General features: G+C 50.1%; 1 protein-coding gene across 7 annotated transcripts in view; it reads right to left on the minus strand.

Moving 5' to 3' along the window:
• The window catches only part of NCOA1 (nuclear receptor coactivator 1), a 184069-nt gene that overhangs the window by 29655 nt on the left and 136908 nt on the right, over positions 1-17506 (minus strand). For all 7 annotated transcript variants that reach the window (XM_054064102.1, XM_054064100.1, XM_054064098.1 and 4 more), the window contains 6 exons: positions 9895-9989; positions 6729-6906; positions 4142-4321; positions 3066-3161; positions 1511-1651; positions 4-151 (listed from right to left, as the gene is read on the minus strand). In XM_054064102.1, coding sequence (XP_053920077.1) covers positions 4-151; positions 1511-1651; positions 3066-3161; positions 4142-4321; positions 6729-6906; positions 9895-9989 — 838 coding nt within the window. The remainder of the gene's footprint in view (positions 1-3; positions 152-1510; positions 1652-3065; positions 3162-4141; positions 4322-6728; positions 6907-9894; positions 9990-17506) is intronic.

Consider the following 17506-nt stretch of genomic DNA (forward strand, 5'->3'; position numbering starts at 1 on the left):
CACCTGTCAATGACGTGGATGCCCATGATGAAGGGCTGCATCTCCGGGCTGGAGGGGTAGCAGAGCTTACACTTGGTGTGGGCACTAAGCACCGTCCCGTCGCTCAGGGTGAATCGGTAAGAGGGGCTGAAGGCTGTGCCACGCGTCATCACTGCAGGAGACAACCAGAAACATCAGCCTCCTTAGAAACTCAAGCCAGAACCCACCACACCCTACAAGTACCAAAACAAGGACAAGGGGAGCAGAGGAGAGGGAGAACCTGCTTGGAACAACCAACTTCCAAGCAAACCAAACCAGGTGCTGCACATTAGCTGACCGTGTAGACCCAAAAAAGGAGGGGGACAAATAACCACAGTGGCACAGAAATCCTCCCAGCTGCTTCTCCAGATCCAAACCTGCGTCCTGCAGTCTAAATCCATCCAGCAGCAGCCCTGAGCACTCAGAACTTCTGAAGGGGCAATGGCTCAGTCACCAGTGTACAACATACAGGCTGATAAAGCCCAGCCAGGCTGGGAAGGTGCAGCAGAATGCTGCTGCTGCAACACTGGCAGAGGTACAGCTCTCCAGAGGCTCAGAGGTCTCCTGCTCCCATGTTTCTGCCTTCCCTGCATCCCCACTGTGACCATCGATGCCAACACAGCAAAGATGCTCACGAAAGAGCTGACAGAGCAAAGATGCTCATGGAAGAGCTTCTGCTTCTTCTGCTTAGACACCGGGGATGGCGGGCATGGGTCAGCACAGATACGACATGGGTCGGTTGGAGCGAGTCCAGAGGAGGCCACAAAGATAAACCAAGGGCTGGAGCACCTATGCTATGAGGAGAGGCTGAGCGAGCTGGGGTTGTTCAGCCTGGAGAAGAAAAGGCTGTGGGGAGACCTTAGAGCAGCTTCTAGTATTGAAAGGGGCTCCAGGAGAGCTGGGGAGGGGCTCTTGATCAGGGAGGGCAGGGACAGGACAAGGGGGAAGGGTTTTCAGCTGCAATAGGGGAGATTGAGATGAGATCTTAGGAAGCAATGTTCTCCTGTGAGGCTGGGGAGGCCCTGGCCCAGGTTGCCCAGAGTACTCATGGATACCCCATCCCTTGAGGTTTTGAAGGCCAGGTTGGATGGAGCTTTGAGCAACCTGATCCAGTGGGAGGTGTCCCTGCCCATGGCAGGGGGCTGGAACTGCATGGGCTTTGAGGTCCCTTCCCACCCAAACCATTCCATGATTCTATGATTCTACAGTTTGTGGATGGCACAGGAAAAAAAACTAAAACAATCACAGTTAACTCCTGTTTTTCTCAATTTTGGATTTCTCAAAAGGTGAGAGGGAACCTCCTAGCTGGGGTAGCTCCTCCACTATCACCTTTCCCCTCTCTCTTTGGTCCTTTGTGATTATTAGTGCAGCAGTTGTTTATCCTGAAAACACTTATCCAGCAAGGAGGACCATGCTCTGGCTTCTCCTTGCAGCTCCTGCTGCTCAGCAGGAGACCACACCACCAAGGAAGATGAGAAGAATGTCCTGTTACCTTCTTGAAAGAGCTGTTTGGCGTACGATGGCTCTCTGCCCTGCGGCTGGAAGAAAGCGTAGATGCATTTCCGCACCAAATCCTCCCAGCCCGTCCTGCCGGCGGCTCTCAGGGAGCTGGTGTCAATGGAGATGATTTTACCTGGGTCGAGAGAGAGAGAAACCATGTTACTCAAGCACAGCATGAGATACTCCTCAGCACAAATAGGTCCATAAATGTGGAAAATGAAGTTGTATCCCATTTCATAAAAATCATAGAATTATTAGGTTGGAAAAGACCATTGAGATCATCGAGTCTAACTGTACCTGTCCACTACTGAACCATATCCCTTCATAACAGGCAGCAGTGGCAGGAGTACCTAAGGAGGTCCTCCAGAGGAGGTGGAGGTTCAAGGAGTTTGGTCTGGAGCATGCACTGACCTCCTCATGTACCTTGGTCAACCAGACTGGATATGAAATGCAATAAAAAGCACCTCTGTGAGGAGGGACCCTCTCCACTCTGAGGCTGAGGTCCCCAGATTCACATCCTTCTCCAGTGGGACACCCTTGCCAGCTACCTTGCCCACACAGCAAAGCCATTGAAGCAGGACATGCTGCCTGCCTTCTCCTTTGACAGGAAACACAAGGCAGCTTTGCTGGCAGTTTTATAGCCTTGGACAGGCAGCAGTGAGCAGGGAAAATGCTCATTAAGGATTCACAGGCTGCAGGGAAGTCCAAGGTGATGACTAACTGCTAGAAAGAAGTTGACCAGAATGGCTATGAAGCAACAAAAAGAGATGGATCTGTTGGATTGAATCCAGAGGAGGCCACAAAGATGATCCGAGGGCTGGAGCACCTCTGCTGTGAGGCTAGGCTGAGAGATTTTGCGTTGTTCAGCCTGGAGAAGAGAAGGCTCCAGGGAGACCTTAGAGCAGCCTCCCAGCACTGAAAGGGGCTCCAGGAAAGCTGGGGAGGGACTTTTGATAAGGGAATGCAGAGACAAGATGAGGGGGAATGCTTTTAAGGCGAGAGAGGGGACATTGAGTTCTTAGGAAGAAATGTTTTCCTGTGACAGTGGTGAGGCTCTGGCCCAGGTTGCCCAGAGAACTCACAGATGTTCCATCCCTGGAAGTGTTCAAGGCTAGGTTGCATGGGGCTTTGAGTAACCTGATCCAGCGGGATGTGAACCTGCCCATGGCAGGGGGTTTGGAACTGGATGGGCTTTGAGGTCCCTTCCCACCCAAACCACTCCATGATTCTATGGATACTTAGCTGAGAGCAACCCCAAATCTGAAAGGTGATGCTTGTTTCATTCTCAACAAGCAACAACCTCAAAAGCCCCTCGGATCCAAGGGAGCAGAGAGGGGCTGCTTGCAGGGCATGGCCTAATGTCCTGGAGCAGTTGAGATGCCTCCAGCTGAGGTGCCAACCGCACTGGTCCTCGCAGGCAGCACTGCCATTTGTGAATGACAGGACAATGCTCATGCTGTGGGGACCTGCACGGCATCCCTGGCCTCTGACCCCAGGGACAGCAAATCCTCTGGAGCCAGGACTCTCCAGCATCGCTGGGACATTACCTGTGGTGTCTTGCTTGGTCACAAAGGATTCGGAAGGGGGGACGGCTGCTGGTCGAGGTAATCGTCTTGCGATGCATATCAGACACGACTGGAAATCTGCCAAAGCGGGAGAAGGAAGAGGGATTGGGAACACAGAAACCAGATGTTACAACCATTGCTTGAAATTCCACATCTTATAACATCACCACTGGGTGCAATCCCCACGTCCTGCCCTGAAGGGTTGACCCCAAGCATCCTCCATCAAGCAGGCTCCTTCTAAACTCTATAAAGTTCATCGGAAAAGAGGTTTCCAGCACTTGGAGAAATTAATCGTAAAGGCTTTTTGGATCTGGCAGGATCGTACAATAAAAATCAGCACTAAAAGCCAGCAACTGTCGGCTTCAGGCAAAGTATTTGGTCATAAAATACCATAATTTATTCCTTCCAGTCATGATCTCCTGTGGAAACCACAATGGATTAATTGGGATAATGCTCTAGAAAAGAGTAGATGGGACACCAAAAGGAGAGTTAAGGCACATGCAGGAAAGGAATGGCCCCCACAGAGCTGAGGGAGCCCTGCCTGTCCTGAATCCCCAGGGAGATCTGCCTGCAGGATGATTATTCATCTTGAAAATGTGCAGGCAGTGCCATGGTCTGGCAGCAGTGAAGGTCAAGGTGGGGTGTTGGGCACCCATCTTACATTCTGGGAAGGTCCTGCAGCCAACGGGCTTTGGTGGGTAATGAAATTTGCTCCTTCTTTAATGAATACAGCCTTGGATGCAGCTCTGGAGAGCCAGAGATGCAAGGCTGCAGGGCATCAGCTCAGAGGTGAAAAGGAAGTGAGAAGCCAGCAGCAAACTTCAGACCTGCACTGTGGTCCCCATCCTGCTCCTCCTCCTGCCCGCACTCATCTCCATTCTGGTCCTCCTCTTGCAGGCATTGCTAACCCTATCCTGGTCTTCAACCTGCCTGCACTGCTGTCCCCATCCTGGTTCTCCTCCTGCCCACACTCCTGTCCCCATCCTGGACCTCCTCCTGCCTGCACTGTTGTTCCCACCCTGATTGTAGGGTTAGAAGCAGAGAATGCTCTCTCCTACCTTCTCCTTCCTCTTTGAAGGACTTGGGCTGGGAGACAGTGAAGCACTGCATCACCTCGTAGCGCTGCCGAGCCTCCTGGTTCTCCGTGCCTGGCTCATCGGGTGGCCGGATTAGCATCCTGCAGCTGAAGGTATGGCTGTTGCGCCTGGTTGCTTCCTGAGGCCAAGGAACCCCATTTACTGAGGGACAGAGAAAGGAGAAGAGGGATTGTTATGAGCTGTGCCGTGCACACATCCCCCCTGACTTCCCAAGGAACCCTCAGATAAGGGGACAGAAGGAAAAGTGCTGGCATGGCTCGGTGTCCAGGTCAGGGGCAAGTCGAGAGCAGAGCTGGGGGCCAAGTACTCACCACCAGCCCTCAGGGATCCTTTGGACCTGCTGAAGACTCCATGCTAAGATCCATGCTCCCATCCAGGCCCTGAGAGCACCTACATCCTCCACTGGATGAGGCTTTGAACAACCTGATCCAGTGGAAGGTGTCTCTGCCCATGGCAGGCGGATTGGAACTGGATGGGCTTTAAGGTCCCTTCCAACCCAAACTCTTCCACGATCTCACAAGTCATCAGGCTGACTTTAATGACCTGCTCCTAACATTGCTGGTAGGTCCCATCATGTCCACCTTATGAGCAGGGAAACCAAGGCACAAGGTCTCCAAGTCACTTCCAGAGCTTGGGAAGACCCCTGCCTCTTGCTATTGTACTTGAGGTCCCCCCAAAGTGACGCTCCTGGGACTTCTCCACCGAGCCCAGCTGAGCATCTCAATAGAAATGAAGTTTTTCCCTCCTTCCTTGCCATTTCTGAGGGAAGAAGTCAGCAGTGAGACCTGGTACTGCAGCAGCGAAAATCTTCTTTCATGTTCTTCTATAACCTGTTTTTTTCCCAAAGCCCCCCGGGCACCAGTTGGCTGATTTTTCTAACCCTCTACAACCTCTTCGTGGATGTCCATATTCATGGAATCACAGTCACAGAATGTCCTGAGTTGGACGGCACCCAGAAGGATCATCAAGTCCAACTCCTGTCCCTGCACAGGACAACCCCAACATTCACAACATGAGTCTGAGGGCATTGCCAAATGCTTCTGGAATATTGTCAGGCTTGGTGCTGGGACTGCTTCCCTGGGGAGCTGTTCTAGTGCTCCACCACCCTCTGGGGGAAGAACCTGTTCCTCATGTCCAACCTAACTCTCCCTTGGCACATCTTCCTGCCATTCCCTTGGGTCCTGTCATTGGTCACCAGAGAGAAGAGATCAGCACCTGCTCCTTCTCTTCCTCTTGTAAGGAAGCTGTAGACCACAATGAGGTCTTCCCTCAGCCTCCTCCTCTCCAGGACGAACTGACCAAGTGACTTTAGCTGTTCCTCATATGGCTTCCCCTCTGCACAATTCAACAACTTTGTGGCCTTCTCTGGACACTCGAGTAATTTTGCCACCAGTTTTCATGCAACCTGATCTGCAAGAAGAGCTTAGGGACTGGTAACATCCAAGGAAAGATTAAATACGCAACCTGAAACTTCGTAACCACAGGGCAAAGATGATGCTTGATACTCCCTAGGCTCAATCTAATGAGTGCTCATGGATTTAGGGGTTTTAAGACATCATCATATTTACCCAGAAGGAAGACAAGTGTGAACTTAAAAAACAAACCCTATTTTTAAGTCAAAATACTTGGGAAAGGCTCATTTTACGTTTCATCAAAGGTGGGAGTGGATGAAGGATCAGTGATGTCTCACCCACCCAGAGGATGCTCGTCTCCAGTCAACGAGTAAAACCTTCTGCTCCCGTTGCTTCCCACGCCCTGCAAGTGCCTTCACCGCACAATGCTTCCTCCCACCCTCACAACTGTTCTTCTTCCTGGTGTAGGAGACCAATGCGAGCTCACTGCTTGCGCTGTGACCTCTTCTCATACTCCAACCCCATGCTGGATACTTGGGCTCTGAAACCAGCTGGGAACACCCTCCTCCAGCAGGGAGAACATTCTCAATGAACTGAGATAAGCCAATGGGCTCAGTCCCTCAAATCAACACCTCAGAATCCTCCTCACTTCTTTAAAGCTCCTCCACATGCCTCTCACTTCAGGCAGATGAGTTGGGTCTTCCAACCCACAAACCAAAACTGAATGCAGAAGTTCTCTTAGCAGAGAAAGACAAAAGGAAGATAATAGAATCATGGAATGGTTTGGGTTGGAAGGGACCTTAAAAGATCATCCAGTTCCAACACCCTGCCATGGGCAAGGACACCTCCCACTGGATCAGGTTGCTCAAAGCCCCATTGAACCTGGCCTTGAACACCTCCAGGGATGGGGCAGCAACAACTTAAAATACTGTCATCCACCAGCTATTTATTCCAAAATCTGATGTTGCTTTTTCACTGGTAGGATGAAAAACCTTCAACCTTTCACTTGGTGAAGGTTTATGGGTCATGACCTGGCTTGACTGCACTAAATTTCACAGTAAACAATATAAAAGCCAATAATATCTACAAATAATATCTGTTAGAACCAATATAAGTCCAATTTAAGCAATAGCATTTTTGGCAGCACTCTCCGAGCACCTGCTAATAAAACAAACCCAGCTCAAGGGTTTTCTTACCTAGAGACTTTGGCAACAAGTTCTTGACGAACTCGGCGTGATCCCCGACATGCAAGATGCTGTAGACACTGGTGTTCATCAGCTCCTCCTGGTTATAACCCAGGTAGCTGGTCACATTCTCGGAGACGAAGACAATCCTTCCTTCACGGTTCACAACGAAGAAAAAGCCGTCCAAGGCCTGCAAGGGGAATAACCCAGACAGTGGGTTGGGAAGCTCCATGACCATGGGCAACCTTCCTCCACCACTTGCACTGTGGTTTCATCCCACTGTGCACAGCAGTGATCAAATTTGCTTCAATCCATATTCAGGTCTGCAACCTCTGCTAAAGACATTCCTGCCACTGAGGATGGTGCCAGCAGAGGAGGAACAATCCTCTTCCAAGGGCCAGAGCAGTCAGGAAGGGTCTCACTTGGCTCACTGCTGAAATCAAGCACATGCCCGATTTGCTTAATTACAGACTGAGAATGACGGAGCCTTTGCAATTTGCACAATAACGGGGTGATTTTTTTCATGCATTTAGAATGCAGGTGGCAAATTCAGCACTGCAATGGGAGGGAGGAGGACTAGCATGACCCAGAACCCATCACAACACACAGAGGGTGCCTCTGCTTTTTTATAATGAGGACACCAGCAAGGCTTTGAAGGCACTGCCGTGGTACAGGGGAGGCAATGCTTTCAGGTGCTACAAACATGTTTTGTGGTGCTCTCTCATATGCTGAGAGAGTTGGGCTTGTTCAGGCTGGAGAAGACAAGGCTGCAGAGAGACTTTAGGGCAGCCTCCAGTACTGAAAGGGGCTTCAGGAAAGCTGGGGAGGGGCTCTTGATCAGGGATTAAAAGGATGGGGGGGGGGAATGGTTTGAAGCTTAAAGAGGGGAGATTGAAATGAGATCTTACAAAGAAAAGTTTTCCTGTGAGGAAGGTGAGGCCCTGGCCCAGGTTGCTCAGAGAAATGGTGTCTGCTCTAGCGTTATGGGTGTTCAAGGCCAGGCTGGATGGGGCTTTAGGCAACTTGATGCACTGGAAGGTGTCCTGCCCATGGCATTCTCTGCGTAGCCTGTGTTTGTGCTTGGGTTTGCCCTAACCCAAGTGCAGGACCTTGCACTTAGCTTTGTTGAACTCCATGAGGTCATGCAGTCCCACCACTCCAGTCTGTCAAGGTGCCTCTGGATGGCATTCCTTCCTTCCAGTGTATTGACCCTATTACACAGCTTGGTGTTGTCAGCAAACTTGCTGAGGGTGCCCTCAGTCCCGCTCACTGTTCTCATCGTTCAAGTTCACGTTTTTGGAGCGGTGAGGACCCTGCAGCTCCTATGGGCTCTGGAGGTGCTGGATGGCCTTTGAGGTCCCTTCCAATCCAAACCATTTCATATGACTGTACGAAATCAGCTCAGAGCTACAGAACCCAGTGCTTGTGTGAGGAGCCCTTAATGCTAATTTAGGCTCTTCCAAGCACGCATCAACTAAATGCTTAATCCAGGCAGGATTCGGTTCTCCTGGAGTCCAATTCCTACCCTTCCTGCTCATCAACAGCAAGCTCTGGTGGACTGGGATTCAGCAATTAGATCTGGTCATATCCTGGAGTGGGAGATGGTGCAGGGAGAGGAGAAACTCATGATGCCCAAAAATTGGTACCCAGAGCACTGCCATCTCCTTCCTGTGCTGTCAGAGAGAAACTCTGATGGAGAGCATCCAGGCTTTATTTAATGCAGTTTCTAAAAACCAGGTTTTGCTGTAGAGCAACGTGAAATGCACAAAACGGGAAGCTTTTAAAAAAAAAGAGGGGAAAAAAAAGAAAGAAAGAAATCTTTTGTCAAAAGGGTTCTGGCAGATTGGCTGCAATTTTCCTTATTCCCAGCTGTTGCCAAGACAACCAGCCTTTGCACTTTGAAGCCCAAAACCAGACGCAGGCTGGATGACAAATCCCACCTGGATCCTTCTTCACAGGTTTCAGTAGGGCAGGGGAATAGTGAAGGGACACAGAGCTCTGAGGCGGCAGTTGGTGTGCACCCAGCTTGCACATCTCCACTACAGTCCTCGTTCCTCCTGCAGCAACACCTGTCACTCATCCGTGGTTCATATACAGAATCAGAAAATCATGGAATGGTTTGGGTTAGAAGGGACCTTAAAGCCCATTCAGTTCCAATACCCCTGCCATGCGCAGGCACACCTTTCACTGGATCACAGGTTGCTGAAAGCCCCATCCAACCTGGCCTTGAACACCTCCAGGGATGGGGCAGCCACCACTTCTCTGGGTAACCTGGGCCAGGGCCTCATCACCTCACAAAAACCCCATTTCTCTCTAAGATCCCATCTCAATCTCCCCTCTTACAGCTTCAAACCATTCCCCTCATCCTGTCCCTGCAATCCCTGACCAAGAGCCCCTCCCCAACTTTCCTGGAGCCCCTTTCAGTCCTGCAAGGCTGCAAGATGATCTCCCTGCAGCCTTCTCTTCTCCAGGCTGAACAACCTCAACACTCTCAGCCTGTCCTCATACCAGAGGTGCTCCAGCCCTTGCGTCATCTCCGTGGACTCCTCTGGACTCACTCCAACAGATCCACGTCCTTCCCACGCTGAGGACTCCAGGTGAGGTCTCGTGAGGAGAGGGGCAGAATCCCCTCCCTGGCCCTGCTGGTCCCACTGCTTTGGATGCAGCCTAGGACATGGTTTGGCTTTCTGGGCTGCAAGTGCCCATTGCTGGCTCATGTCAAGCTTCTCATCCCCCCAGCACCTCAAGTTCTCCTCCTCACGGCTGCTCTCAATCCATTCTCTGCCCAGCCTGATTTTGCGCTTGAGACTGCCCTAATCCAGGTACAGTACCTTGCACTTGGCCTTCTTGAACTCCATGACGTTCCCACAAGCCCACCTCTCCAGCCTGTCCATGTCCCTCTTGGTGGCATCCCCTGATACTCAGAAGCCATCCAGAACAGCTTTGCCTTAACCAAGTCCATGCGCCATGAAGCATGGACTCATTTTCCAAACTATCTGCTGAAGCAAAGGACTAAAATCACCCCAGGCAACTTAGGCCAGAGATGCAGGTGGGCTCAGAGCACCCCAGCTCTGTCTGCCTTGCTCTCCTTGTCTGTATTTCACTTTCCTGGTGCACTGCTTTGCTTTGGACAGGAACAGCATCCTGGCAGCATCACCATCAACACTTTATCACCTACCTCCAGAAGAAGAGGTCCCAGAGACTCCTTCTCAATCACCCCTTGACTGCTGGATGAGATGTCAGACTTTTGGACTTCATCATCAGCTGCTTTCTCTGTAGTGAAGGAAAAAGGACATTTCAGCCAAAATAAATGTTATTTTACTACTGAATTATTACCAATAACAAACAAAACCTTGACTGCTTGTCATACAGGCAATGAATGACGCGCACCAAGACTCCAGCATTTTCATTTCATCCCTCAGTCCCATGAAGATATATCATAATTTCTAATTATTTGTTAATTATTATAAAATAAAAGCACTAATTAGATCACAATCTATTGCCAGCAGGAAGGAAAAACCCGTCTTAAGCAGAAGCCGTCAGAAAGGGCCATCCAAAGCCAACATTTGGAAAAGGAAGCACTCTATCCAGTTCAGCGCAAGCTGCAGTGTTTGATCTGGAACTCCTTGGACAACACTTTAGGAAAGAACTGCTGGGAAGAATTCATGGAGAACGGGCTGTGCCAAAGGAAACCTGGTGGAGAAAAGAAAGCAGCTCTGATTGCTGATGTGCAGGGAGCATCCCGTATGCTGGTCAGCTGGCAGCCAGCAGCTGGGGATGGGAAGAAAGAATCCAACATGGAGGGAGCAATGCTGCAGGAAGAGCCCAGCCCTGTGAGAAACTCTCATGCTGAATAATCCCTTTGGGAAAAAAAACAACCCACAAAACCTGGAGAGAGGGCCCTGTTATTTATCTCACACTCCCCTAAAAGGTGCCAGCCGTGTCGCGCAGCTACTCCAAAGCATTCAGGATGAATCCAGCAGCGAAAGGCGGGTGGCAAGTGGGATGTGATAGAGCCAGCAATCACAGGCAAGTGAGCCACGATGCCGCTGGAGTTTCAGGGCTGTTTCGCTTTGCTCCTCTGTATCACAGCAAGGTTTTGGTGGGAGGGGATCTGAAAGCTCTGCATGTCCTGGTGTTGGTCCCAGAATCACAGAATGGTTTGCGTGGGAAGGGACCTCGAAGTCCATCCCGTTCCAACCCCTCTGCTATGGGCAGAGACACCTCCCACAGGGTGAGGTTGCTCAAAGCCTCAGAGTTCATTCCACCTGAACACATTTGAGCAACGATGCCGCTTCCCATCCAGCAATGCTGCATGGTTGCATCATGAAGGAGCAGCACCTTCCCTAGGAAGACACTCAAATCCCTTCCAGGGATGGCAGAGCTTCCTGTGCACTCAACCCCACAGGAGTTGGCAGTTACCACACCATGAGGAATGGCTTGTTTCCTCCTTCTCTTAATAAATTGATGCATTTGGAGGCAATACACCAGCTTTCAGCTCTGATCTTTTAATTGGGCTGTGGGATCCTCCTGCTTCAGTGAAATGGTTTCACCTGCCAGCTCCGAGCCTGTTATTCGAGATTAACCACCATCATCATCTCCCTTGCGTGAGTCCTTCTCCTTCCCACCTTTGCAGTGCAAGGATCCTGGAGCAGATGGATCCCTTAAAACTCCTGCCCACCTTTGGTGATGCAGAACTCCTTCCAAGTGTCAGCACGTCCCAGCTAAACACTTAAACCCATGTGTTTAAATGCAGCTCTTTAGTTTTTCCATTCTGAGCATCCCAGGAATACATTACAATCAAATTGCTGGTTTGTACCTTGACCCATTAATCCCAGTTCCCATTTATTCCAGCATTAATGGCTATGCCAACAACAAAGCTGATGCTCTCAGTAAGCATCGGTTGCAGGACAGGCATACCCCATGCTCGACACAGTCAAACACAGAGCAAATTCCCACTTCCCCTAGCTCATAATCTCATTATAAAGCTGGACAGACAGATCCATATGAAAATAAACCAACAGGAGCGCCACGAGCCCTGGCGCTGCTGCCGTTTGAGGCTGCTGGGATCCAGCTGCGGGGGCTTTGGCAGCCTCAGGCATCATAAATCCCCATCACACAATAAAAGCCAGGCACGCCGACGGCTCCGATTGGAACCTAATTGCCGCTAACATGATTAAAGCAGGGTTGTTTTCCTTGCAGCACAGAGAGGAGCTATTTTAAACATATTCCTCAAATTACATCCCAATTTTCTGACATGGTTTGGGTGGGAAGGGACCTTAAAGCCCATCCAGTTCCAAGCCCCCTACCATGGGCAGAGACACCTCCCACTGGATCGGGTTGATCAAAGCCCCATCCAATCTGACCTTGAACCCCTCCAGGGATGGGGCAGCCACCACTTCTCTGGGCAACCTGGGCCAGGGCCTCACCACCCTCACAGCAAAACATTTCTTCCTGAGATCTCACCTCAACCTCCCCTCTTGCAGCTTCAAATAATTCCCCCTTGTCTTATTCCCACACTCCCTGATCAAAAGCCCCTCCTCAGCTTTCCTGAAGCCCCTTTCAGTACCGGAGGCTGCTCTAAGGTCTCTCCCGAGCTTTTTCTTCTCCAGGCTCAATAACCCAAACTCCCTCAGCCTGTCATTGTACAGGAGGTGCTCCAGCCCTTGCATCATCTTCATGGCTTCCTCTGGACTTGCTCCAACAGATCCATGTCCTTCCTGTTGTGAGGACTCCAAAGAAGGATGCAGGGGTCCAGGTGAGGTCACATGAGAGTGGAGCAGAGGGGCAGAATCTCCTCCCTCACCCAGCTGGTCCCACTGCTTTTGATGCAGCCCAGGACACGGTTTGGCTTTCTGGGCTGCGAGCGTCTATTGCGGGCTCATGTTGAGCTTCTCAGAGCTGTTCTCAACCCATTGTCCACCCAGCCTGTATTAGTGCTTGGGACTGCCCTGACCCAGGTGCAGGACTTTGAACTTAACATCCCAAGGTAGGGAAAACACCAGTATTGGAGAGGAATTGTGACCTCCTCTAGCAGGCACAGCCGTCAGCCTTCCCTGGAGCAATGCTTAGGCCATACAGGATGAGAGCCACAGACACACAATGGGAAAAGTGCTCAAAGGGCCTTAATTTCTTGGCTTTTTTCCCCAAACACGACAAAGCCCCACAGCCAGGAGAGCACCTGTGCCCTAAGAGACTGAACAAGCAAGGATGTGCCACCAGCGTGAAGGCGGGACCCAGGGAAGGGGCTTGGTGGCTTAGGGCACACATCCTAGAGCCACTCCAAAGCAGAGTGTGGGAAGAGAAGGAAAATGGCAGTGAAGAAGGTGGAGGTGGGAAGTTGTCCAGCATTCCTGTCCATCTGCTGTGCCTTGGGAAGTCAATCCCAGCTCCGCAAGCTCCACTGCTTGCAGCTTCATCCACAGCATCCAAGGCAAGTGCTCCTGTCTCTCTCTCTCTCTCATAGATCTGTGTTTTTAAATTGAAATAACGCAGGCTGTCTGCTTCTATGCCTCATTTAAAATCTTTGTGGCTGAAACCCTTTATTTCCCATGAAAAAAAATGCAGTTTTAGGAAAAGGACTATGTGAAAAATGACGCATTGCCTGTGGGTCTTCTAAACCAGGACATAAAACACTCAAACCAGGGGGGTTTCAAGACATGTCACGAACACAGAAAATCAGAACAATTGTTTCCACTTGCCCAGTGCAGAACTTTGTAATATACTGGATTTTGCCTTGAGTGGCAAGAAGCTCATTATGCAGCCTGAGGAAGCTCCCATGGAGAGGCCCCCATGGAGAAGTCTCCATGGTCTCGAGTGCAATGGCTGGGACTCAAACGCTGCCTCGCACTCTCCAGTGGCTCTTCCTCAACCCAAAGTTTCTATAGGTAACATCCATTTCTCATTTCCTATGACAGAAGCCCAAAAAGTCTCTGGGTTTTGACTTTTCTATTAGAAATTCAACAGCTCAAAGGCAAAAATTCAAGGAACCATAGAATCATTAGGATTGGAAAAGACTTCTAAGCTCATCCAGTCCAACCGTTAGCCCAGCCCCACCGTGCCAACCAAACCATGTCCCAAAGTGCCACAACTGCACAGTTTTTGAACCCCTCTGGGGATGGAGACTCCACCACTCCCCTGAGCAGCCTCTGCCAGAGCTTCACCACTCTTTCAGGAAAGAAATTGTTCCTAACATCCAATATAAACCTCCTCTGGTGCAACTTGAGAGCATTTCCTCTCATCCTATCACTTGTTACTTGGGAGAGGAGACCAACACCTGACCAGCCTCCTTTCAGGGAACTGTGGAGAGCAATGAGGTCTCCCCTTCAGCCTCCTGTTCTCCATTCTAAAAAATTACATTTCCCTCAGCTATTCCTCATAACACTTGTTCTCTAGACCTTTCACCAGCTTTGTTGCCTTTTTTGTCCTTTGTTGCCCAAGACCATCCTATGTAGCCTACAGGGCGCATGCTTGGACCACAGCAATGACAGCTTCTTTGGGGTTACTCTGACCCAAAATTCAAGCTGTGGAAGCTGAGAGCTGCCCAATGCTCCATTATTCAGTGTCAGCGTACCCAGACAGAGGCAGATGCAGAAAACTCATCCCAGGATCCTCCCTTCTTCACCTCCACAAATACCAGATTCCTCTAAAATGCTGTATGGAAATCAGCACCTCTTAGGTTGTGTAACGTTTTATTCCAGTAGGAGGAAGGAAATTATCAGATCTAAGAATTTAAAAAACTGTGGAAAAAAACAATCTGTGAGATTCAGAGCTTGAAAATACCAGCGCAAGGAACAGAAGAACAGTTCTTGGCTTTCAGCCACCAGCTCAGCTCCACCAGAGCCCTGCACTTGCCTGCTCTACACCACCCATTGCAATGGCCTATGAATAACAAGCCCCTTTCCCCAAACATGTGCCACAGCATCAGGTAGGAACGCTGGGACACTGGCTCATGTTCAGCCAGAACATGAGCCAGCAGTGGCCCAGATGGCCAAGAAGGCCAACAGCACCCTGGCTTGGATAAGCCATGGTATGGCCAGGAGAAGACAAAGGATCATCCCTTGGACTTGGGGCTAGTGAGGCCCCACCTCGAATCTATGTCCATGCTGAGGACTCCAGAAGTGAATGCAGGGCTCCATGTGAGGTCTCATGAGAGTAGATGAGTAGAATCCCCTCCCTCAACTTGTTAAGATCTTCTGAGCTGAGATGCTCTTACGAGCCAGGCAATTGCTCGCAACCTGAAAGCCACCACAGTTAGGCTTCAACTAATGTTGCTTATACGCACTGTGATGGTTCACCAACTGGTGGCTCTCTTTTGAAGAACTCCACACAGACCTGCAAGAGCACATCTGTCCATGCCCCAAGGCAATGAGCATCATGCATCGTCAGTACACAATGGCACTAGGAGTGCAGATTAAGATCCAGGTCCCTGCTCTGACCAGCAAACATCATGTTCTTTGCCAAAATTTATATGGAAAGCTCTATTACTATGCTTCTGATAAAATCCTGGTGCAATGGCAAAGAGTGCAGAGCAAAGAACAATTGCTCCCTGCAAGAGAAGACTCTGAGAAGACCTTACTGTGTACTTTCAATATTTAAAGTAGGCTGATAAGAAAGATGGAGAAAACCTTTTTAGCAGATTCTGTTGCAACAGGACAAGGGGTGATGGTTTTAAACTAAAAGAAAAAAAGTTTAGACTAGATATTAGGAAGAATTTTTTCACACTGAGGGTGGTGAGGCACTGGCCGAGGTTGCCCAGAGAGGTGGTTGATGCCTCATCCCTGGAAACATTCAAGGTCAGGTCGGATGGGGCTCTGAGCAACCGTATCTGGCTCGAGATGTCCCTACTCACTGCAGAGGGGTTGGTCTGGATGACCTGTAAAGATCCCTTCCAATCCAAACCATTTTATGATTCTAAGATTCCATTCTATGATTCTAAACCAGAAGGAAACAGGTATTTCTTTCTGTTCTTCACACCTTTTGGAGTTAAACATTAATGGTGCTGAGATGTCTTAAGTAGAAAAGCCTAGTTGTCTGAACAATGTCAGGAGAAATTATACAGTGCTGAGTGAATGCAAAATTAATGAGAGCTGAACGCTGACAGGAGAGAACAGGCATAAGGAGCTGAGACTTTTTTGAGAGCCGACGCTGAGATCAAGCAGGTAGAACATCTCCGTCTTGCTGGGGGAAGGAATAAAGGGAGAAAAAAACCCTTTTATCTCAAATCTGAAGAATTTAATCCATTCAAAAACTTGTCATTTCTGCATGGCCAACTCTGCAGAAATCATAGAATCATGGAATGCTTTGGGTTGGAAGGGACCTTAAAGCCCATTTCATCTGCCATGGGCAGAGACACTTCCCACTGGATCAGATTGCTCAAAATCCCATCCAACCCGACCTTCAAAACCTCCAGGGATGGGGCAGTCACCACTTCTCTGGGCAACCTGGGCCAGGGCCTCCCCACCCTCAGCATGAAGAATTCCTTCCTAATGTCTAATTTAAACCTTCCCCTCTCCAATTCAAAGCCTTTTCCCCTATCACTACAGGCCCTCGTAGAAAGTCCCTCTCCATCTTTCCTGTAGCCCCTCTAGGCACTAGAAGGCCGCTATAAGGTCTCCCCAGAGCCTTCTCTACTCCAGGCTGAACAACCCCAACTCTCCGACAGTCCTCATACAGGAGGTGCTACAGCCCTTGGATCATCTTTGTGGCCTCCTCTGGACCCATTCCAACAGAGGATTCCAGATCTAGACACAGGACTCCAGGTGGGGTTTCACCAAAGTGGAGTAGAGGGTCAGAATCCCCTCCCTCGCCCTGCTGGCCATGCTTCTTTGGATGCAGCCCAGGACACGGTTTGCCTTTCTGGGCTGTGAGGGCACTTTGCCAGCTCATGTTAAGCTTCTCTTCAATCAGCACTCCAAGACCTTCTCCTCGGGGCTGCTCTCAATCATGTCATTCGGCATGCGGTATTGAAACTGTGGATTACCCTGACCCAGGTGCAGGACCTTACACTTGGCCCTGCTGAACCTCATGAAGTTCACATGGGCCCAGTTCTCCAGCTTTTCCAGATCCCTCTGGGTGACATCCCATCCTTCTGGTGTGACAACTGCACCACTCCGCTTGGTGACATCTGCAAACTTGCTGAAGGTGCACTTGATCTTACTGTCGATATCATCAATGCAAATATTACTGGTCCCAGTTACTGCAAACAGCACTGGTCCCAGTATGGACCCTTGAGGAACACCAGTTGTAATGGATCTCCAGCCGGACATCGATCCACTGACAGGTAACTCCCCGCTTCGACTTTAATTCAGCCCTGGCATAGCCTTCCTTTTCCTCCTGCAGGCATAAAATACATTGCAACATGGTTTTAACGATCTGACTTAATTAGCTTTACAACGAATTAGATTGCCTGTCTTTTCTCAAGATGGAGCATCTTGAAGCCCTGGTACGTCGCCTGCTAAAGTCCATGAGAAGTTGCTATTAAAAATTCCCTTGTGTCAAGAGTTAACCCAGCTTTCTGCTCAAGTTGCGCCAGCACGTCAACCATGTAAACTGCACCGGCGAGGAGACGCCTGGCAAAGCGTGCAGACAATGCAAAACTCAAGCATGGCAAGGGGGGAGCTGACGCTTCCAGTGCTCAGAGCAGCATTCCCCCGCCAGCCCCGCTGCTCCAAAGCTGACGTTCTCACGCCTCCCATCTGTCTCTGCTCAGCTGCAAAGGGAGAGCTGTCAATCTGCGGCTGTTGAGGGGATCGGATTGCTTGTTCTGCTGCACCAAGGGGACGGAGCAG

Source organism: Cuculus canorus, chromosome 3 (assembly GCF_017976375.1).
Source record: "Cuculus canorus isolate bCucCan1 chromosome 3, bCucCan1.pri, whole genome shotgun sequence".
In the NCBI taxonomy this organism is placed as follows: Eukaryota; Metazoa; Chordata; class Aves; order Cuculiformes; family Cuculidae; genus Cuculus; species Cuculus canorus.